The sequence below is a fragment of the Acomys russatus genome, chromosome 22, assembly GCF_903995435.1.
Source record: "Acomys russatus chromosome 22, mAcoRus1.1, whole genome shotgun sequence".
NCBI classification, from domain to species: Eukaryota; Metazoa; Chordata; class Mammalia; order Rodentia; family Muridae; genus Acomys; species Acomys russatus.
Window position 1 is genome coordinate 42,867,598 of NC_067158.1, and position 22,797 is coordinate 42,890,394.

The 22,797-nt window shown below is 41.5% G+C and overlaps 1 protein-coding gene across 1 annotated transcript in view; it reads left to right on the plus strand.

The window, feature by feature from the left end:
* The first annotated feature begins 745 nt into the window (after nt 1-745).
* Pi4k2b (phosphatidylinositol 4-kinase type 2 beta) overlaps nt 746-22,797 on the plus strand; it is a 29,588-nt gene continuing 7,536 nt past the window's right edge. Inside the window, exons 1-8 of the mRNA XM_051164796.1 lie at nt 746-1,007; nt 8,881-9,017; nt 11,219-11,419; nt 12,011-12,142; nt 13,488-13,641; nt 14,998-15,065; nt 18,208-18,304; nt 20,935-21,068. Of these exons, the coding sequence (XP_051020753.1) occupies nt 770-1,007; nt 8,881-9,017; nt 11,219-11,419; nt 12,011-12,142; nt 13,488-13,641; nt 14,998-15,065; nt 18,208-18,304; nt 20,935-21,068 (1,161 nt within the window). The 5' untranslated portion in view covers nt 746-769. The remainder of the gene's footprint in view (nt 1,008-8,880; nt 9,018-11,218; nt 11,420-12,010; nt 12,143-13,487; nt 13,642-14,997; nt 15,066-18,207; nt 18,305-20,934; nt 21,069-22,797) is intronic.

Consider the following 22,797-nt stretch of genomic DNA (forward strand, 5'->3'; position numbering starts at 1 on the left):
AACTAGAAAAAGAAAAGTGAAATAATTTAGTAAGAAGTAAAAAAAAAAGTGAAGTAGAAAGCAAAAAATTAACACAGACAAAATATGGCCTTTGAAAAAGATTTCTAAATGATGATACACCTTAGTTTAGATTAGTCAAAGCAGAAGAAAACTTTGTTACCACTACCAAGTACGTCTAAGCAGAAATTCCCTGCTCGATATTAGTTCCAAATAAATATATTTAATGTATAGATTATGGTAACAAGACTTAGGTTATGTCTAGAGAGATGCTCCCCGCTCTATTGCAAGCACTTAGTCAAATAATAATACATAACATATGGGCTATAAAAACAGGAGAAGCTCCCAGCCTTCATGAACTTTTAGTGGAAAGTGCTAGTGAAATAAATAAATGTATATAATGTATGTAGTAATAAGGAGGACTATTTAGGTTGGAAGGGATGCACCTCCGAAGACTCGACGCTGGTCCTGACTCCACGCTGGATCCGCAGCAACTGCACACAACACCTCCCTGAGCAGAGACACAGGTGGCTTGCTGCGCCCTGCCCCGCCCCACCCTCGCTTGTCCCACCCCCGGTCCTTCGGCGCAGGCGTAAGGCGGGCGTCCCGGGGCTCGAGGGGCGGGGCGTGGCCGGCGGCTGGGCGTGGCGGGCGCTGGCTGGTCGACTGGTGAGGTGGCGTCGGTGCGAGCGGTCCGCCGCGGTTTGGCGCGATGCTGAGGTCCCAGCCAGGAGCTTGGCAGCTCTGAGCGTCCGAACCGCCCGCGGAGGCCATGGCGGAGGCCTGCGAGCCCACCCGCCCCCCGGAAGACGAGGAGGAGGAGCGGGAGCCGCTGCTGCCCCGAGTCGCCTGGGCCCAGCCGCGGAGGGGCGCGCCCGGGAGCGCCTTGAGGCTGCAGCGGGACGAGGGCGCGGTCGTCCCCAACGAGCCCTCCACCAAGGACCTGTCGGTGACGTCGACCTCTCTAAGCTCCTCCACCGAGCTGGACCAGACCCGCGTCCCGAACTCAGGTGCGACCCGAATGCGCGCGCAGCCCGACCTCTGCGTGCAGCCCGCCCTTCCCTGCCTCAGTTTCCTCTCACCTCTCCCTCCGTGGCAGGCAGACAGGGACCACTAAAGTCTCACTCTTGAGGCTCCCCAAAAGAGTCAGTCCAAGTGGGAACCAAATATTGAGGGAAACTTCACCCAGGACCGTGCCGTAAGTTGTTTGTTTCAAGTTTGGACTTAAGTTCCGAATTAAGAACTGACAAGGATCCAGAAAGTTCGCCTCGGAGTTGTGAGTTTGCTGGGTGGATGACAGCCTAGAGTTGTAAAACAAAAACAAAAACAAAAACAAAAAGGACCATTTGCCGCGCAGACAAGTTTCAAAACTTTCTGCTAAATGTTGCTATTATGACGTTAGCCAGAGGGGGCAGAGGCGGGTGAAATCCTGCAGCCAGCTCTCCGCAAAATAGATTTGTGCGTTTCAAAAGGAAAATACCTTTTCATTATCATGTGGGCTCATTTTAAGTGGACTGGTTTCCTTTGAAAGGGAGGCTAACAGACGATGTTTAAACTAAAATTAGGGCATGCTATTGCAGGCCTCGGTATCTGTGTGGCGAGTTTGGGCCGGAGGAGTGGAGTTTGGCTAGTTTGACATGGAGTAGGTCATCTGGAGTCCAGACAGGCTTGTTGTTTTTGTTTATTTGTGGGTTTGGTTGTTTTGGTTTGGTTGATTTTTTTTGTTTTTGTTTTTGATACGGGGTTTTCTCTATGTAGCTCTGGCTGCCTTGGAACTTCATCAATAGACCAGAGATCCGCCTGCATCTGCCGCCCAGGTGCTGGCATTAAAGGCAGGAGCACTACCACCCGGCACTAGATGGGCTTATTCAAACAAACAAACAAACAAACAAACAACCGTCCTACTTATAGATGCTAGGATGGATCCAAAGAAGCGGTATGTGCGACCGTTTATGGAAAAGCCACAAGGAAGGTAGTTTTTATTTCTATTGCTTATTTTTGCAGATGTTGCTAAGTTTTACTTGACCTACTAATAAGCTAATGTGACTTGAAAGGATTTTGGACAGAGCAATTCAGGAGTTCTAACTGAACTTTTATTCAAACACAAACACTCTAATAAGAGACCTAAAGGAATCTGTCTCTGACCTGCATTAAATGCATGCCGGTCATTACCGCGGCATTGGCAGATGGACGGACTAACAGAGCAAAGCCGTGAGAAGTTTTTCCGCTTTTACAAATGAACCTCTGTTCAACCAGCTGCAGTGGACACCTGGCCATATATGATGTAGGATCCAGTCTGTGAGGTAGCTGAGATCCATATGGCTGCTACTAGCCTTTTCTTGCCCCAGAGTTACCTTGTGTGTTAGATTTAAATAAAGCCTCAGGTCTTAAAAGCACTTACTGTTTGACAGGGTTTTTTTTTCCTCCTGTTTGTTGTAAATACTAGTAAGGCTTGAAAAAGTCAAAAGAGGATAAGAATACAGTAGTTAGAATACAAGTGGATAATCAGAATTCCTAGCTTCCCAGTGGTGATGTTTATATCACAGTTTACCGTTTGTTAAGATGATTTTTTGACATTGCATCAGTTCTTACAGCAGCACACAGTAGGCTAGTTGTCACTGACCCTCTTTGTTGTGAGAGCTGAAAATTAATAAAATTGTAATGACTCGGTAGAACTTAAACAGTAAGTAGTTTGCACAAAGTCAGATATCCAGGAAGTGGTAAAACTAAGCAGCCTACCTCTTTCTTTCTTTCTTTTTCGTTTTTCTTTCTTTTTTTTTCCCAGGTCCTGAACTTTGTCCATTTTGCGATAGAACTTTGTGTTATAAAACAACTGCTACTTTGGTGTGTTATATAGGTTTTTAGTTTTTATAGGATATTAAAATAGTTTCAAACTTAAAAACTAATTAAAATGTTTAAGACTTTTAAAGGGTTTATGATGGAATAATTTAACTAGATTTTTAAGTTTAATTATTTTAAAAGTGTTTTGTTTTGTTTTGTTTTTGTCTGTTTACCTACCCACCATTCAGTTGTCATGAAAACCATCTTTAATGGCTATCGTGGTCTCGCTTTGTAGAAAGGGCTGGCCTCAAACTCACAGCGATCCGCCTGCCTCTGCCTCCAGAGTGCTGAGATTAAAGGCATGCGTCACTGTGCGCAGCTGAGCTTTATGTTCTTGAGCCAGTGGAGAATGTCATGCACCTATTATCTTTATATTAACAGTGTAGTTGGCAAAGTCTAGAAGTCGAATAAAGTGTAATGTTAAGTCAGTGTTCAGTCGTCCATGTCAGTGATTCAGATTATAATAAAGATGGTAGTTAATACCTGTGTGCTGGTTGTGCATGCTGGGCATAGTGCTCTGCACGTCATGTGTAATAATAGATCATAGCTTGGCGTGGTGGTACATACCTGTAATCTCAGTAGTTAGATGGGGAAAACAGAAGGACAGTCATGAGTTCAAGGCTAGCCTGGGCTGTATACAGTAAGTACCGTGCTGGCCAGGGTTGCATAGCAAGATAGTCTCACTCACTCACTCACCCTCTCTAAAAGAAAGAAAGAAAAGGTAAAAATAAAGGGTTTTAGAAAGAAGCAGGGGGTAGAGAGAGGGCCTGACAGTTAACAGAGGACTCAGCATCCGCATGGTGGTTCACAGCTTTTGTAACTCCAGTTCTTCCTTGGCATCTGATGCAGTCTCTGATCTCCATGACACCAGGCATGCGCATGATGCACATACACAAAGGCAAAACATTCACACCATAAGATGAAATAAGTAAATGTAAAAAGTAAATAAAAAGGCAGAAATATACCTTCCTGAAGCCCATTTCAGAGGAAGGAATTCTGATAACTGGTGATAGCTGTGTTGCCTGCTCAAGGATCAAGAGGCCTTAACTATTTTAGGGAAAGTTTTATAAGGATACATGTTTCCTGTGTCTTGACAGTCCACCATTACTGAGCTTTGAAAGCAAGCAATTATGGTAATAAAGTTTATTGCTCAGCCAGTGCTTAAAATACAGTTATTACAAGCTGAAAATACTGACTCTCTCCTGTAATTCTAGCACAGAGACAGCTGAGGCAAGGAGAATCCAGCATGGGTTTAAGGCCAGTTTTGGGTACATACTGATCAAGGCCAGCCTGGCCTTATCTACAAAACAAAACAAAATTTGTGGCTATTCTTATCCATTTGTTATAGAAATGGACACCATTCTCAAATATTTGATTATTTATTGGGTGCCAGTAGAAACAGTAGTGACCTGTATCAAATGGTGGCCTGTGGTTGACTATGTCCCAACACAGCTTAGTAGCCCAGTGGAGGTAATGGTCATTAGCACAATTCTGATGGGCTGTGTATGGGACCTGACAGGGAAAAGCTAAAGGTTCCTGGGAGGCCTGGGACACAGGTCTTAGAGGAGAGGACCAGGAGAGTGGCATCAGATGGAACCTTTGAGGCTTGTTTAATCACAAAACTCATTAGCACTTTTTCTAGAAGAAATTCTAACTAGTCGGTAAGATGTAGTTTAATCTTCAAGGATGGATGAGTACTTGTTGACGTATTTCAATGAAACCATGTTGTTACCATGCCTGCTGACGTCCTGCCACTGTAAAAGGAAACACAATAGCTTTTTAGGGACTGACCTTTCCAGAGCACCCACAATAGCCTTTGGTGTGGTCAAACGGACACTTTGTTAACTTTTTAGACTGATTTATTGAGGTCTGTTCATGTAACACATCAGAAATCAGAACAAAGTTCTGTGCTTTCCCAGATTTCAGGTCATTTTGTTACAGTTTTTACTGAACAGTGAATGAGAGTCGTGGGAAGCTTGGTTTTCTGTGGGAACAGTAAAGACAAGTCAGCCGGTAAGCTGGATGGATGCCTTTGAAAATCAGAAACCCGAGAAAGGCTGGAACTTGACTACGAGGCCAGCCCCTCTCAGAGGTGACCCAAATGGTGTTGAAAAGATAATATTGAGGTTCTCCTTAGAAAGTACTTTTGAGGACCAAAGTGATGACTGGAGAGTTAAGAAGGCTCACTGCTCTTGTAGTAGTAGACCCAAGTAAAGTTCAGTTCCTGAAACCCAGGTAGGGCAGTTCACAACACTAGTGCCCTCTTGTGGACCCTGGAGGCATCTCTACACACACACACACACACACACACACACACACACACACACACACACACACACACACACACACACACACACTGCACACATACTCTTAATTAAAAATCCTTTTTAAAAGAAGAAAGAAAAATTTGAGAATTTTCTAACGTGGACACAAATCAAAATAAGTTTATTCCTTAAAAGTATGAACGTAAGCCTTTAATCCCAGCACTCAGGAGGCAGAGACAGGCGATTACTGTGAGTTCAAAGCCAGACTTGTCTACAAAGGAAGTCCAGGACAGCCAGGGCTACACAGAGAAATCCTGTCTCGGAAAACAAAAACAAACAAACAAAAAGTATGAACATAATTTCATCAAGAAGAGCCAGGAGTGTAGTATAGTGGTACTCAAGGGACTCTTAAGTGTAGTTCCTTATATAGCCCTTCCCAAAAAGAAAATACAATTAACTATGTCTTCTACTACTGACACTCCAACCAGATTATCCATGGCACATCAGGCACAAAACAATGTGATATCTGTGGGTGTTCTTCAAGTTAAACCCACTACTGATGTGTACTTAAATCACCAAAATATGCGGAGCTGTAGGATGTAATTGCCAAGGACACAGTTAGTGAAAAATTAGCTACTGAAAACCAATTGCTTTGATTTGAAAATAGTTGGGAAGTAGCCTTTTCTCATGATAATAAAAGAAGGACCAGGTTTGTTTGTTTGTTTGGATGGTTGGTTGGGTTTTGTTGTTGTTGTTGTTTGTTTGCTTTTAAACATATAAATACCTTTATAGATTGTGTTGGTAAATCCAGGGCATCTTCAAATAAGAGAATGGCCATTTCCAGTGGGAAGGCTACTGTTTGATTAAGAGGCTCAGAATATCCTGGCTTATTGTGCAGAAATCCCTCTTGGCTTATCTTATTTTTGTTTGAAGCTGAATTACTAAATATTTAGAGAGTGGTTGTGAATTCCTTGACTGCACGGAGGAGAATCTGTGTGATAAACTCTAAAGTGTAACCCACGTGCCAGTTAAGTAACATTTAATAGTAACTGTGTAGGTGTAGTATCCAAAGGGTCTGCTGAAGATGGGAGGGACCACAGTGGTCTCTGAGTTGAGTCATTTTATTATAAACTGGCAGTGTACGGCAGCATCATAAGGCCTCTTGTTTTGAGTTGCTATCAAGACTAGAGCGTCTCTCTTCTGCAGTGGGTTTCTTGGTTCTGGAAGCCCTGTCTTATGGAGAAACCGTGGAAAACTAAAGCATGGCCCTGGAGAGACGGCTCAGTGTGTAAGATCACTACATACATGGCAAGCTCACTGCCATCTGTAACTCCTGTGCCAGGGACTCCAAGCCCGCCTTGGCCTCCGCAGGCACCAGGCACTTGGTGCACTTACAAATATGCCAGTAATACATGTAAAATAAAAATAATACAGCTTTTTTTTTTTTTTTTAATCTCAAAGAAAAGAAAAATGGAGGCATGAACTAGGTAGGAAACTAGGCCATGGAAAGCCTGAACACTTTGAGGTGGAGGTGAAGAGTGAGAGACTTGGGGGAACATGGGGGTAAGTAGACTTTGACTTTGCTCCAGATAGGAGGTCAAGGGTAGAGAGCGAAGCTGCGAGAGACTTCATTTCTGGAAAAAGAGGTTTGTGTTTGTTTTTATGCATACAAAAAACATCAGTAAGGAAAAGAAATGATAGTTCTTTGAAATCATTTTGTGTACATTCCCTCTCATGATCACTTGCTGGGGATATATTTTGAAAGGCACCCTAGCACTAGGAATAAGGTTGAAGTAAATAACTTTGCAAGATTCTTCTGCTTTTAAGAAGCCATCCACTGGGGCTGAAGAGATGGCTCTGCTCACGAGAGGACCTGGGTTCAGTTCCCAGCACCCACACGGCTGTTTGCAACCAGTTCCAACTGAAGGGGGATCCAGCACTGTCTTCTGCCCTGTCAGGTGCCAGGCGGGCACATGTTGCATATACATACATGCAGTAAAACTTTCATGCACGGGAATTATAAATATTTTTAAAGGAACCTGTAAATCTCTGATGTGGAAGACATATCATTTGACTAATGGTTACTGGTGCCTGTATTATTCAAATAAATACGGATGCCCACTACACATTGATCCCTATCCAGAGTCACCAAGGTTCGCCGCTTCGTTCTTAAGGATTGTTTGGAATGAGCATCTTGGTTGTATAGACATGATTAAACTACTTTGCTTATTCTCTTGAGTAGGCAAAGTATGTCCAAATAGTCTTTTTTTGTAATATTTTTGTCAGCAAAGACTTAAAAAAATAGTTAACATTTTTATTTCTGTCTGAATTAAAGAAAGCAGATTGTGTTTTGAATTTTCATAATAATGTACACAGAAAATTGAAGTACCTTCCAAATTAAAGTGGAAGTGGCTTTCGGCTTGTCTTTGCATCCTAAATGATTCCTTATTAATTTATCAACAGGTGATTGTTGCCTGCTTATTATGTTCTGGGAACTACGGGAACTACACGTTCTGGGGACACAACAGTAAAAAAATTCTTGTCTGCTCAGAGCACGAAACAAATCAGGAGATATGCTCAAATAAAGTGGAGATTATCAGGAGTTGGGCCAGGGAAGGTAGAGGCTTAGAGTGAAATGGGAAATCTTTTGTAACTTTGTTTGATACAAAGGAGTGACATGACTGTGAATTGGGTTGATACAATTTAGGAAGGAGTTGATGGGGTGATTTCATTGTAGGAGTAGAGGTTTTGAGTTTGTGTCTTGGATACTTACAGCTTGTTGATAGGTCAGATGTGGAAAGTGAGAGTTAGATCATTGTTGAATCCAAGGTTTTTGGCCTAGGCAACCTGAAGATACAGCATCCGCACCACCTGGAGAAGAGCAGCGTGGCTGTGTTTGGGAGACGCGGTAGAGATAGGGAGTTGAGTTTTGAGGGGAGTAAATCTTGAGCTGTCTTTTAGCAGCCAAGAAAAGAGGTTGGGTACAGTAGTGAGGGAAGGAAAACAGGGCAGCATGAACTGGGGTTGGGTGTGGGTAGGGAGGCTGTGGAGAGAGGTGAGGCCCTGATGTAAATGCTCTTGTGATCCCTGGGGCTCACCAGCTAGCCAGGCTAGGCTAATTGGCAGGCCCCAGTTCCCAAAGAGAGACCCTGTCCATTCTCCCAAAAAAGCTGGGTCCAGGGAGGTAAGGATGCTTGCTGCCACACCTGACCACCAGAGTTTGATCCTCAGGACCCATGCGGCGGAAACAGAAAAGATTCTTAAAGTTGTCCTCTGGCTTCCATGCATGAAAACATGAACACCTATCAAACAGTAAATGAGTAAATGAATGAATGTTTAAGGAGATGGAGCTCAAGAGATGGATTGGAACCCTGACTGACCTTCCAGAAGACATGAGTTGTGTAACTCCAGTTGCAGGCTGTCTTTTGAGCCTGTCTAGCCTCCCAGGGTACCAGGCACAGACATATGTGCTGCCAAATGCCCATAGTCATCAAAAGAGAAAGAAGAGAGAAAAGAAAAACATCTAAATATTTTTAAAAGGAGGAACATCCAAGTTTGACCTTTGGCCTCCATGTGTGTACACCCAAATGCACACAGATGCACCCCTGGGGTGAAAACACACACACACACACACACACACACACACACACACACACGATCAGCCAAGGGAATCAAAGCTGACTATCTGTACCTTACTTACTTCCTGAAGCCACTCCCACAGGTCAGTAGGATGTATATGCACACAGCTGGTCTAATGCAGTGATTGCTGTTATTTCAGAAATAAATTCATTCGTGGGAGATCCAGAATTTGCTGATATCATACTGAGAGCAGAGCAAGCAATAGACGTTGGAGTTTTACCAGAAAGAATCTCTCAAGGGTCAAGTGGAAGTTACTTTGTGAAGGATTCTAAAATGGTGAGAACTTCACATGTATTATATAAATCTTGGAAGACACTGCTGTAAATGTGAACTGTCTGAGTTTCTGAAACTATTTTCCTGTTACATCTGTTTGTTCCCTCTTTTCCAAAATAAAGGTCAGTGGTTTCTGTTGTTTACTAAACACTCAATAATATAGAAATGGAGTTGATAGTTCGCATTGTAGTCTGCTATTCTGTTACTGTCTGTTTGATTTCAAGCATTTAATTTTATACTCGTTTTTACTTTTGAATTCGTTAAATTCATATTCACAGTCCCTCCTTTATAGTCCATAATACCATATTAACCAAGTACAGTGGAAGTTGGAACTTTCAAATCCTGTCTATTGCCATTTCCCAATGCTTGGCTTATTTTTTTAAGGTATAGTTTATGCCCCAGGAATAATTTCCTAGCAGAATGCTAAGGAAAAGAGGCATTGGAGTGCAGCAACTGGAAGTGAGCTCTGATTCTGGAGTGGAAAAGAGAAGTGGATAGGCACTTTCTTCCACTGAGTCCAGAGTTTTCCAGAAATGGTGCTCTTTCCTAAAAGCTTCATGTGGTACATAACCTACAGTCCTTCTTCATGAGGGAGAAAGTTTCTCATTTCAACCCCACTTCCAATAATTGAAGTTATATTTTAAAAGTGATTTTTAAAAACAACAACAAATACCTGGGTATATGTGCCATGGTCAAACACACATTTCTTTTATAAGGGAGTAGGAATTTTAGAGACAGGATCTTATGTGTCGCAGGCTGGTGAACACCTGCTCTGCCTGCCTTGTGAGTGCTGGGCTTACAGGTGTGTATTGCCTGGGTTTATGTGGTTCTGGTGCTAGAAGCCAAGGCATGCCAGGCAAGCCCTCTACCAGCTGGGTCACATCCAAACCAGCCCCCCTTCCATTTGTTTGTTTGTTTGTTTGTTTTTTCGAGACAGGTTCTCTCTGTGTAGCCTTGGCTGTCCTCGACTCAACTCGTAGACCAGGTTGGCCTTGAACTCACAGAGATCCGTCTGCCTCTACCTCCTGAGTATGGAGATAAAGGTGTGCTCCACTACACCCAGCTTGTATTTTTATTTGTCTGAGATAGTTGAGCCTTGAATTTAATGAATATATTTTATTAGATTAGTACTAACAATTGTAGAAACTTTTGGACACCTATAAAGATTTTTTTATTCTTTATTTTTTATTTTGCAACAAGAATTTTGGGGCAAGAGAGATGGCTCAGAGGTTAAGAGCACTGACTGTTCTTCCAAAGGTCCTGAGTTCAAGTCCCAGCAACCACATAGTGGCTCATAACCATCTATAACACCTCTTCTGGTGTGCAGGCATACATGTAGGCAGAACACTGTTTATGTAGTAAATAAATAAATTTTAAAAAGAAAAAGGAAAAAAAAAGAATGTTGTTACATGTCTCCGGCCATCCCAGAACTCACTGTGCTCCTGCCTTAGCTAATCCACTAAGTGCTGGGATTACGAGTGTGTGACAACACCCATGGCCAAAAATTTTCTTGCTGTGAGAGACTTAAGGTGGGTTCCTGAAAAACATAACAGGAGAAATCTTAGGTAAAGGCTGCTGATTGTATAGATGTTCAGTTTGTTATTTTTAAGTCAGTTTTTAAGAATTACTTGAGTTGGGCGTGGTGGCACACACCAGTAATCCCAGCACTCTGGGAGGCAGAGTTGGAGGCCAGCCTGGTCTACAGTTCTGTTCTGAGTACTGGAGATAAACTGGAATGGACTCCTCCTCTTTTTAGAATATTTAGCACAGCAGGGATAGTGAGTGGGTGTATAATTGGATATTTAGCAGACCATAAGTAATATACAACACTGTTATAAAAAGCAGCCCGAGGCAGGAGAACCTCTTAAGATTGTGAGTTTGAAATCAGCTAGCCAGGGGGTCAGGTGAGTGGAGAAAGGGGGCATATCCAATGTTATTTTGTAAATACAGTAATACAAAACACATGAAATTAATCTGATTAAATGGCATGAGGCCTCTAAAGTTTGTTAGAGCAAAGTTTGAAAACCACTGATACTGGGGATTATTGATTTTAAATTGCAGTTAATTCTTACAGTGTGATTGGAATCAGTCATCTTAGTACTTGTGAGTTATGTGTGAATCTTATTTATTGCCATGCATTTGGTAATCGCTAACCACCTGTCCTTAAAAGTCTAATAGGATTTCTACCTCCCCCCCCCCCATAGAATATTATTGGTGTGTTTAAACCCAAATCAGAAGAGCCTTACAGCCAGCTGAACCCAAAGTGGACCAAGTACTTCCATAAGGTTTGCTGTCCCTGCTGCTTTGGCCGAGGCTGCCTGCTTCCTAACCAGGGCTACCTGTCTGAAGCTGGCGCCTACCTGGTGGATGCCAAGCTTCGGCTGGGCATTGTGCCTAAGACAAAGGTAAAGGAAAGTTTGCCTTCAGACCATACCTGTACTTAGAGCTTATTTACTTGTGGACACTTGAGTGATAATTCCCAGTGATAGCGCCTAAAGTGGAGTTCCCTTTGTGGTAATTCAGAAGTCTGGAGCAGCTGGTAGCATGCTCTCTGGTATAGGTCCGTACAGTAGCCAAGGGAGATATCTCTTGTTTCTGTGAGCTCACAGGATGCTAACAAAAAAGGGGGAAAGGGCTAGTATTTAGAAAGCAGAAAAGAGTCAGGGATAGCTCTAGAGACCTCTTGGTACCATAATACTGCCCCTGTGTTCTTTGGGGCCTTTATGTAATTTCATTTGACGCCTTCTTCAAAATCTTCCTTTCTAAGTTCTGTATTTCAAGGCTCTTATTTTTTTCCACTGAAAACTTTCAACTGTTTTTTTAATACCTTTTTTGAAAGAAATATAGGCCATTTAAAATTCTCTGACCTTTGTGTTTTATAGGTTCTCTATGAGCTTTGTTAGAGGATTAGATCTTGCTCCTTTACAGCTTTAGAGTGAATCTGATGGTCTGTGTGAACAGCAACACTTTGATCCCAACTTTAACCATTTTTCTAGGTGGTCTGGCTTGTCAGTGAGACGTTTAACTACAGTGCTATCGACCGGGCAAAATCAAGAGGCAAAAAGTATGCCTTAGAGAAAGTGCCAAAAGTAGGTAGAAAGTTCCATCGGATAGGACTTCCTCCCAAGGTAAGCCACTCCAATGAGCTTTGCTTTCAGCTTTGCAGCAGGAAATATATTTCCTAAGGAGCTCTGAGGGGATAGAAAAAGGATGCCCAGACAGAGTGTGGGTGCCAGCACTTGGCGGGCATGCTCGGTACTCAGTTCTTTTCTGGGAAGGAAGCTTACTGAATTAGGACGAGTCAAGAAGTGGTGTGAAAGGCTTTGTAAAGTTGCTGTGAAAAGCACAGGTCTAGACTTAGAGTTAGAACTAGGTTCCCATCTTAGTTTTTATGAAGTGAGATGAAAACAACAGCTGCCTTTCAGGTTGCTAGGACACTGAAGACCTTCACATCAGGTAGTTGGCAAGTAGCATAGACTCAGGAAAAACACTGTGTGTGTTCTCTACCAGCCAGGTTTATTATTTACCATTTTCAAATAAACCCGAGGATCTTTTGGTTCCTGGCTAAGCTAATGGAAAAGGCATCCCAGAAAAATATCTAGCATTTTTAAAAAATACATTTCACTTATAATTTTATTGTTGCTGTGCAAGTGTCTAAAGAATTGAGTAAAAATTTACTATCTATTTTTCTATTTAATTGCATTCCAGGCAGTCATTTCGGACTTTTTTACTATTTTCTTGGATGTGCTAAAATAAATGTGACTAAAGGAAGCTAAAATTTCTAACAAGCATTTAAAATGTTAAGCTGGGCAGCAAGCTTCTTTGTGGTGATTTATTTGTTTACAATTATGAGGCAGAGTAGGTCACTCATTACTGTATGTCATCTGCTGATGAAATTTGTATTCTGATATCAATGTATTTAACTTGTAATTTTAATAATAAAAATGCATCTTCAAATAGCCATATATTCAAGGAAAAGAGTTTTTAAATCCATTAGAAAGGCGATAGTCAGTCGATTAAATTTTTAAAATTTATAACACAAGCTTTGACCTGCCTAAAGAATCCATTGTATTTTAAATTTTATTTTATTCTTTTACCTGATGTTATGAAATAAATACAGAAACGCTGCTTCAGTGAGAAAATTACAATGTCATGGAATAACCAAGACAGTGTACAGTTTGGCCTCTCAGTTAATGTCACTTTGATGCCTATTTTTAGGAAGTTGCATTCTTTTTGTTGGTGTTTTGTTTTGTTTTTGTTGTTTTGGGGGTTTTTTGTTTGTTTGGTTTTGGTTTTTTGAGACTGGGTTTCTCTGTGTATCCTTGGCTGTCCTGGATTCTCTTTGTGTACTAGGCCGGCCTTGAACTCACAGCGATCCGCCTGTATCTGCTGCCTCGGTGCTGGCATTGAAGGTGTGCGCCAGCGCCTTTATGCTTGTGCTTTCCTCTCTAACTATAGTTCTTGAAATTACAGGTCGGTTCCTTTCAGCTGTTTATGAAAGATTACAAGGAGGCTGAGTATTGGCTTAGGAGGTTTGAAGCTGAGCCTCTGCCTGAAAATATTAGAAAACAGTTTCAGTCGCAGTTTGAAAGATTAGTAATCTTGGATTACATCATCAGAAACACAGGTACTGACTTCTCTCGTTTGTTCAGTCTCTTCCGTTGTAAACCAAAGCCATAACTGTTGGTTCAAGAGAATCCCAAGGCCCAGTCCTCTTCCATCTTGGAGAACAGAGGCAGCACTGACCCTCCTGGCCAGGTAGTCCTGTGCTGAGGACCTGATTCATATTAGGGCACAGAGAACACTTCCTGTACCCTGAGGTGGAGTTGCCTAAAAGCAGGACAAAGCCAGAGACTAGAAATGCTATCTCCATACATGAGAAAATTCTTATTTTGATGTTGGTAACTATTATTTTGACTGTGAAACATTAAGCTTTCTGTTTGTGCTGTACTGTGAGGAGGTCAAAACTGGCTCCCTGGACTCTCAAGGCAGTATTTCAGGAGAACTTATTCAATATGCATCTTCTCAAATACCACCCTCTGCAGAAATTACAGGTCAGGGCCAGGCCTTTGCTTCACAAGGCCTCCTGGTAATTCCTAAGTGGCCTACAGCTTGGGAACCACTGCTTTTAAGTTTGTTTTTCATTATATTAGCTTCTGAAAAGCATCATATAATTTTCTCAATTGACTTTCTTAATTAAATGGTCTTAGGTTAATATTAAAACTGGTCCAGAGTACTCGAATGTTGACATTGGGTGAGGCTACTTTGAGTGTGCCTACCAGCCAGGGTGAATGTGCTTTCTTCCTCAAATAAATTAACCCTGCCCTAGCCATTGCCCTTACTTTACAGAGTGGTTCTGAGGGTCAAACCAGTTAATACAGGTGAAGCACTTAAGACAATAATCTAGCACAGAGGAAAGTTTAGTAAAAATCAGCTTATACTGACCGTGTTTTTAAAGTTGTGTTAAATCATAACTTTTCTGTTGTCTTAGCTAGGGTTTTTATTGCTGTGATGAAACACCATGGCCAAAAGGCAAGTTAGGGCAGAAAGGGTTTATTTGGCTTATGCTTCCAAATTGCTGCTCATCATCAAATGAAGTCAGGACAGGGACTCAAACAGGGTAGGAACCTGGAGGGAGGAGCTGGTGCAGAGGCCATGGAGGGGTGCTGCTTACTGGCTTGCTCGCCATGGCTTGTTCAACTGCTTTCTTATAGAACCCAGGACCACCCACAATAGGCTGGGCCCTCCCCTAACAACCACTAATTAATGAAATGCCTTACAGCCAGATCTTATGGAGGCATTTTTCTCAATTGAGGTTCCTTCCTTTCAGATAACAGTTTGACATAAGACTAGTCACCATATTCATAATCTGTGGTACAGAAAACCAACAAAAATCTCAAAAACTAGGGGATTAGATTTCGCCCCTTAGTATGAAGCCACACTATCTGCAAATATCAACTAACAGACTTGTTTCTTTTTAAAGACAGGGGAAATGATAATTGGCTTGTCAAATATGAAAGCATGAAATATGCGAAGAAAATTGAAAGTGAGGTAAGGAAAGTTTAGTGAGTAAAGGTATATATTCAGTTTATATAACAAATTTCTTGGCCGGGCTGTGGGTGGTGCACACTTTTAATCCCAGCACTCGGGAGGCAGAGGCAGATGGATCTCTGTGAGTTCAAGGCCAGCCTGGTCTACAAAGTGGGTTCTAAGACAGCAAAGGCTACACAGAGAAACCCTGTTTCAAAAAACTTAAAAAAAAAATAAAACAAGAGCCGGGCGGTGGTGGCGCATGCCTTTAATCCCAGCACTCTGGAGGCAGAGGCAGGTGGATCGCTGTGAGTTTGAGGCCAGCCTGATCTACAAAGTGAGTCCAGGATGGCCAAGGCTACACAGAGAAACCTTGTCTCAAAAAACTAAAAAAATAAATAAATAAATAAAATAAAATAAAACAAATTTCTTGAAGTTCTTTACCTTGTTGCTGCTGGTAATGGGGGCTTATTTTTGTTGTTTGGTTTTATTTATTATTTATTTATTTATTTATTTATTTTGGTTTTTCAAGACAGGGTTTCTCTGTGTAGCCTTGGCTGTCCTGGGCTCGCTTTGTAGACCAGGCTGACCTCAAACTCACAGAAGTCTGCCTCTGCCTCCTGAGTGCTGAGATTATAGGTGTGTGTCACAGTGCCCGGCTTGGTTTTATTTTTTACTTTTTTATCTCAGGGTCTCACATAGCCCAGGCTGGCCTCAAACTTGCTCTATAGCTGTAGTTGACTTTGAATTCTTAATTCTGTTTCCCAAGTGCTGGATTACATGTGTTCACTGCCCACCCAGATAGATTCTTGGTTTCTGTTCCTTTTTCTCTGTTTTCTTTCTTCTATCACATTGCATTTTATATGTGTTTGGAGTTGGATGTTTATGAGCAACTATATGTGAAGGCCAGGGGTCAGCTTTGGGTGTCATTCCTCAGAAGCCATCCCCCTTGTTTTTGAGACAGGATATTTCATTGAAGCTTGCCAAGTAAGCTAGGCTGGCTGGCTATTGAGTTCCTGGAATCTGTCTCTCTCTGTCTTCTTGGCACTAGCATTACAGGTGTGCACTGCTAAACCTGGGTTTTTACAAGAGTTATGGGTATAAAACTCGGGGTCTTGGTTTTGTGCTGCAAAGCATTTTACCAACAAAGTTATATTCCCAGGTCTGTACTACACTTCTAGAACAATGCACCCCCTCCTTTTTCCTTTCCTTCTTTCTTTCTTTTTCTTTTTTTTGTTTTTGTTTTTGTTTTTGTTTTTGTTTTTGTTTTTTTGAGACAGGGTCTCTCTGTGTAGCCTTGGCTGTCCTGGACTCACTTTGTGGACCAGAATGGCCTCGAACTCACAGTGATCCGCCTGCCTCTGCTTCCCGAGTGCTGGGATTAAAGGCGTCACCACGACCACCTGGCTCCTGTCTCTTTTCTATGTGTATTGGCGACCACGTATGATATTCATTCAGTACTTTTGTAAGCCTTTTGACAATTTTAGGCACATTACCTTTTATGCAATAATGGCTTCTGATATCTAGGGACATGTTTGTATTTCCGGATTCTGTTTCTTTTCTGAGTGTTTTAATTTAGTGTTAGATAATAACAACATTACATAATAAAATAGAATGTATGTTTACTTGTGAATCATATCCTCTGAACTTTTTTTAGATTTTCTTATTTATTTATTATTTATTTATACAGTATTCTGCCCATATGTGTGTCTGCACACCAGAAGAGGGCACCAGATCTCACTACAAATAGTTGTGGGACACCTTGTGGTTGCTGGGAATTGAACTCAGGGCCTTTGGAAGAACAGACAGTGCTCTTAACCTCTGAGAAATCTCTCCAAACCCTCCTCTGAACTTTTAAGAAAATACTTCTACTCATAACAAACTGGCTTAAACTTACATAATAGACTGTATAGATGCTTTACGTTATCAGAATTACAGATTTCAGATTCGTTGCTATCAATTTTGGGTACCGTTACTTTTGTATTGCTGTGAAAAGGCACCAAGACAACCAACTTATAGAAAGGAAAAGTTTATTGGGGCTTTCAGAGGATTGGAGTCGGCGGGCGTCGCAGCAGGGAGCATGGCAGCAGGTAGGCAGGCGTGCTGGCGGAGCAGTAGCCGAGAGCTCAAGGCAGGGAGCTAACTGGGAATGTCATGGACTTTTGAAACTTAGAGCCAACCGCAGTGACACACCTCCTCCAACAAAACCTCATCTAATCATTTCCAAACATTTCCACCAACTGGGCACAAAGTATTCAAACATGTGAGCCGTGGGGACCATTCTCATTCACAAGCGTAGATTTTAGACAGCTTACATCAGAAACACTTTCAGGACGGTTTGAGAACAGCGTACACTTTGTGGAATCTTTAAAATAATTTCTTCACCGTTCACACTCTGTTCTCAAGCTGCCACTCAAGCCCCTGCATCGCTTTGAGACGTTTGCACGTTTGAGTGTTATCCAGGAAATTTGAAAATTGGTATGCATAGCACTTAGCTGTATCAAAAAACAAACGTTAGTAATAAAGTAACTTAAAAGTTTGCTTAGCAGAAGAAACTGATGGAGGCTGGAGAGATGGCTCAGTGGTTAAGATCACTAGCTGCTTTTCCAGATAACCTGAGTTCAATTCCCAGCACCCACACGGTGCCTCACAGCCCTCTCTGTAACTCCAGTTCCAGGAACTATGTCGCCCTCTTCTGGTCGTTGCTTGTACCATGAGTACATGGAGGCGAAACACCTACATACATAAAATCAAATAATTATTTTAAGAAAAGTAACAGGACCTGGAAAACTGCCTCAGAGGTTAAGAGCACTGGCTGCTCTTCCAAAGGTCCTGAGTTCAATTCCCAACAACCACAGAAACTATATCTATAATGAGATCTGGTACCTTCTTCTGGTGTGCAGGCACACAGGCAAGCAGAACATTGTATATATAATAAATAATAAATCATTGAAAAAATAGCAATTATGAAATGTTCACTGTTTATAAAGATTGTCTCTTCTTTCTTGTGTGATTTTTTTTTTTTAATTCTTTCTGGAAACCTAATTCTAATTTTATACATTTTCAAGAGAGCATGCCCTGAAACCTCAGTAATTATTGCAATTGATCCCTTTGAAATTTTTTTTTATAGAATGTATCAATAGATCATTTTTCTTCCCTTTAGGAATCAAACTGGATTAATAAAGAATTGCTCATCAAAGTAGCTGCAATTGATAATGGGCTAGCGTTTCCCTTTAAACACCCTGATGAATGGAGAACATGTAAGTATTTAGAGTTCTCTCAGATGGGAAAGGTACAGAATTGACAGATGGAAATAGCAAATGAAACTAGATACAGTGTGGTCACTCAATAGGGCTCAATTCTAGCCCCTGGGGCTTTGATGGTACGAGTGACTTGGGTCTTGCCACGTATTGTTTGTATACTGTTGGATGACATTGTTTGGTTTTAGTCTTGGAAATAGGTTTGATAATTCTAATTTTTAAGGTTTTAGCATAGGAATGATTATCAGAATGTCTTGGTAGAGATGATGTTTTGGGCTCCGTTCCTTTAGCAAGATTCAGACCTCCCATGCTTCTTCATGATACTCCTCCTGACTCTCCTGGGCCAGGTAATTGTTTTTGATACATTTGGGGCCAGTTTGGGGATTTTTTTTTTCTTGCTCTGTTTTTCAAAACAGGGTTTCTATGTCTGGAATTCACTCTGTGGACCAGGCTGGCCTCTAACTCAGAGATCCACCTGCCTCTGTCTCCCGAGTCCTGGGATTAAAGGTGTGGGCGACCACCACCAGCTATGGGACATTTTTGTTGCATTTTAAATTGTCCATGTCTTGAATTATTTCTTCTTCTCCTCTTCCTCCCACCTTCTTCCTCTCTCTCTCTCTCTTGTTTTTCCTGAGACATATTTAACTTCCACCATTTTGTTGTAGGTATGCAACATAAAGCAACAGCTGGTTTATTTTAACCCAGTCTTAGTCTTTTAATAGGTAGCTTTTGGACTTACCTATTTTTTTAAATTTTACCATAAATTCTAATTTGCCTCTTTCTCTTTTCCCTTTTTATGGAACTGATTTGAACTGTCTTGTGCTTGCATTTTATTTTTTTCACTGATTATTTGAAACCTTTATGCAAATTGCTTTTTTTTTTTTTTTTAAAGTGGTAGGTTTATAAACATCCTATAAAACATCTGGGAAGTTTTGTCAAACATGTGGTTGGGGATCTAGGGTCTGGAACTTACAGAAGAATTGGTATTAAGGGTGTAAGGATGTTTTAGCTGCTGTCTTTATAGTGAAAGCCATGGCTTTATTTACTGTCATCCAGGGAAGTCATGGAGAACAAACATCATTGCCTGATACAATGCCAGGAACATAAATACACAATAAAAGTTTGATGAGTGCCCAATGAGTGAAGGGAAAGGGGACTAATAGAGACTGGGGGAACTGTAACATTAAAAGAGAGGCGAGAAAGCCAGCAGACAAGACAGAAAACTTTGAGAGAGAGAGTGGCACTCACAAAGCCACAGTGGAAGAATGTCATAAAAGGGATAAAGCATGGCACATGACTAGGGTTAAGTCGCCTGACTGCAGGTGGGCTGTGAGAGGTCTGCAGGCAGGCTGGGGGTGCAGGAGATGGCGGATGGTGAGAGTAGCTGAAGGGCATGGATAGGAGCAGAGAGAGACAAAGAATAAGAGCTTTTTAAATGAGACTGTTAAGGAAATGAAGAGAGGAAAGAGCTTAGAGGAATGTGGGCCATACATGTAAAACACACAGTGCAAGTCTCACACTGTGCAGAGGTGGATAGAGCTAAGGGATGGATCCAAGGGCACTTGGCTTTCCTCATTCTGTGAGCAGATGCCTTATGGAAGCAGCTTAAGGGAGGAGGGATTTCTTCTGTCTCGTGGTTAAGGGGGATACAGTCCACCTGTAATAGGGAAAGGAAAGCAGGAAGTGGGTCTGTGCCTACGTGGCAGTGCTCCTGTAGCCTGCATTCTACAGGCAGAAGCAAGCAGATCTCCAAGGCCAAGGCCAGCCTGGTCTGTATGACATGTTCCAGGCTAGGTAGGGCTATAGCAAGAAACCTCTGTGGGGGAGGGGAACGGAAGCTGAGGCAGCTGCTTCACATTTTAACCATTTAACTAGACTCTAATTCCCTAACTCCACTTTTGTAGCCCTGCATTCGCTGCTCAGGCCCCATACCCAGAAGGTTCCACAGCTTTCCAAACATCACCACATACCAGGAGTTCAAACACATGACGTTGTGAGGGCCGTATCACATTCAAACCACAACAAGTAGAGTTACCTAGATGATTCTGGAATCGATCTACCTGTCTCCTCACTTTCTAGAAGAGTCTACTGATCCACTAATCTTCTAGTCTATGGCTAAGCTACTTCCAGTTCTAGGCTCATGAATGATTTTTTTTTTTAATCCTTTAAAGCCTTTTATTTACTTATTTAAAGTGTTAGAGCTTCCTTTATAAGTTCCTCAATTCCTGACCACGTGTAGCTATGGAAGGTGATCTCATCCATGGGACTAGATCTGGGTGTGTGAATGACTGTAGGTTCCTACCAATATCTTAACCCCAAATGTGATGTGTTCTGATCTGGTTTTTTGAGATAGGGCTGTTTGAATTAGACTCACTATCAAATCCTGCCTCTTTACTGTGTGAAGCTCAGAAACAGAACAACTTCAGACAAGACTGTCCTGTGTGTTGGCATCCTGACTGGCCCTCTGAGCCTACGGTCTGAATAGCCTGTACTATAAAGGAACACTGTGTTCTGAGACTTTCTTTTTCCTTTCCTTTACTTGGGAAAAGCTGGGAATTTAAGGAGAGAAGTGGATAAATGTGGGCTGAATAAGCCATTACTCTACTCAGTAACATCTATTCTCCCACTAGATCCGTTTCACTGGGCTTGGCTTCCTCAAGCAAAAGTTCCTTTTTCTGAAGAGACCCGAAACTTGATTCTACCCTATATTTCTGACATGAACTTTGTACAAGATTTGTGTGAAGATCTTTATGAACTTTTTAAGGTAAACAGACATTTAATTTTGGTGGTGTTTTAGCTTCACAGCTATACATTTGTTTTCCATGTTAAATTTTACTTTTCATTTTTATTTCTGTGGTGCTAAGGATTGAACTGAGGGCCTTCTGCTTGCTGTACAAAGATTTGACCACTGAGCTGTATCTTCAGCCCCAGAATTGTTTCAAATGGCTGTTAGGACTATGACTGGCCCACTCAATGCAATGCCTGTATCTTCCTCATGGCTTGGGGGCACTAGCAGTCTGAGGTCATGGTGGGGGCGTGAGCAGCTTCTGGGCAGCTTTCCTCCAGCTTGCATTCCACTGACTTCTCATTCATTACATCCTCAAATGCTTAAGAGAGCAGGTTAGCTCTGGGGGGGCTGCTTCTAAGGGAACTAACCCTATTCCTGGGAGGTTCACCACCATGACGCGATTGCAGCTCAGAGACCTCATGCATAACATCAGAGATGAGTCATCGCACTAGGACACGCACCCCTTCTTGCCATAATAAGCCCAGGCTTTCTTATTTATATTTAACTTTAAACGTATCCCTGAAGTACTATTTTTATCATCTATTGGTGAAATTAATGTTGAGAAAAGTCAAGCTTATTGCCCAGATTTGGAATGTAAACATAGATCTGTATTATATCAGCATTTAAAAAAATATTCTTTATCTTTTTGGTGTATGGGTGTTTGGTCTGCATGTAAATCTGTGTCGTGTGTGTGTGTGTGTGTGTGTGTGTGTGTGTGTGTGTGTGTGTGTGTGTGTTGCCCACAGAGAGTGGAAGAGGCCAGAAGAGGGTGTTGGATTGCCTGGGATTGGGGTTTTAGGGGGTTGTGAACAGCCATGTTGATGGTAGGAAGGATGGACAGTGCTCTTGCCCACCGAGTCATCTCTCCAGCCTAGCATGACTTTCATTGAGTGCCAATAGCTTACTCTTGGCTGCAGATGGGTAGATGTTTGCATAGTTTTTAGGGAGGAAAAATTAAGTAAACATTTGTCCATATGCTAATTTTAAAATATTTAAAAATATTTAGTTTTGATTACCAAAGAAAATGTAGTCTTTAAAAATCGGCTACATTCGGGATGGAGAGGTGGATCAGCAGTTAAGAACACTGTCTCCTCTTCCAGAGGTCCTGAGTTCAATTCCCAGCTCTCATTCACATAAAATAAATAAATAAATCTTAAAAAAACAAAAAAGACGACATTAAGCCTCATTTGCAGATACTTGTGCTTATGGCATAGCCTGGCACAACAGAGAAGAATTAACAACTTTGTTTTTCTAATACATACACTTTTAAAGTTATATTTACAAGACCTTGTTCATTGAATTTTTTACAAAATTATTCTTTTTTTTTTTTTTTTTTTTTTGTCTTTTTGGTTTTTCGAGACAGGGTTTCTCTGTGTAGTATTCCTAGCTGTCCTGGAACTCTCTTTGTAGACCAGGCTAGCCTGGAACTCACAGAGATCCGCCTGCTTCTGCTTCCCTAGTACACAAAATTACTCTTTTAATTGTAATGTATGTTTTATGATCCGATAAGGCTTAATTCATATAAAAAGCCTAAATTCATTGGCTCATAGTAAATCCTTTCTGGAACAAGATTGGGGACTTTTCAAAAGTAGACCAGATTAAAACGGTAATTTTCACTATGTTTTCAATTGGAAAGCTTTCTTTCTTTCTTTTTTTTTTTTACATTTAAAAAAAAATTTTTATTAATTTATTCTTGTTACATTTC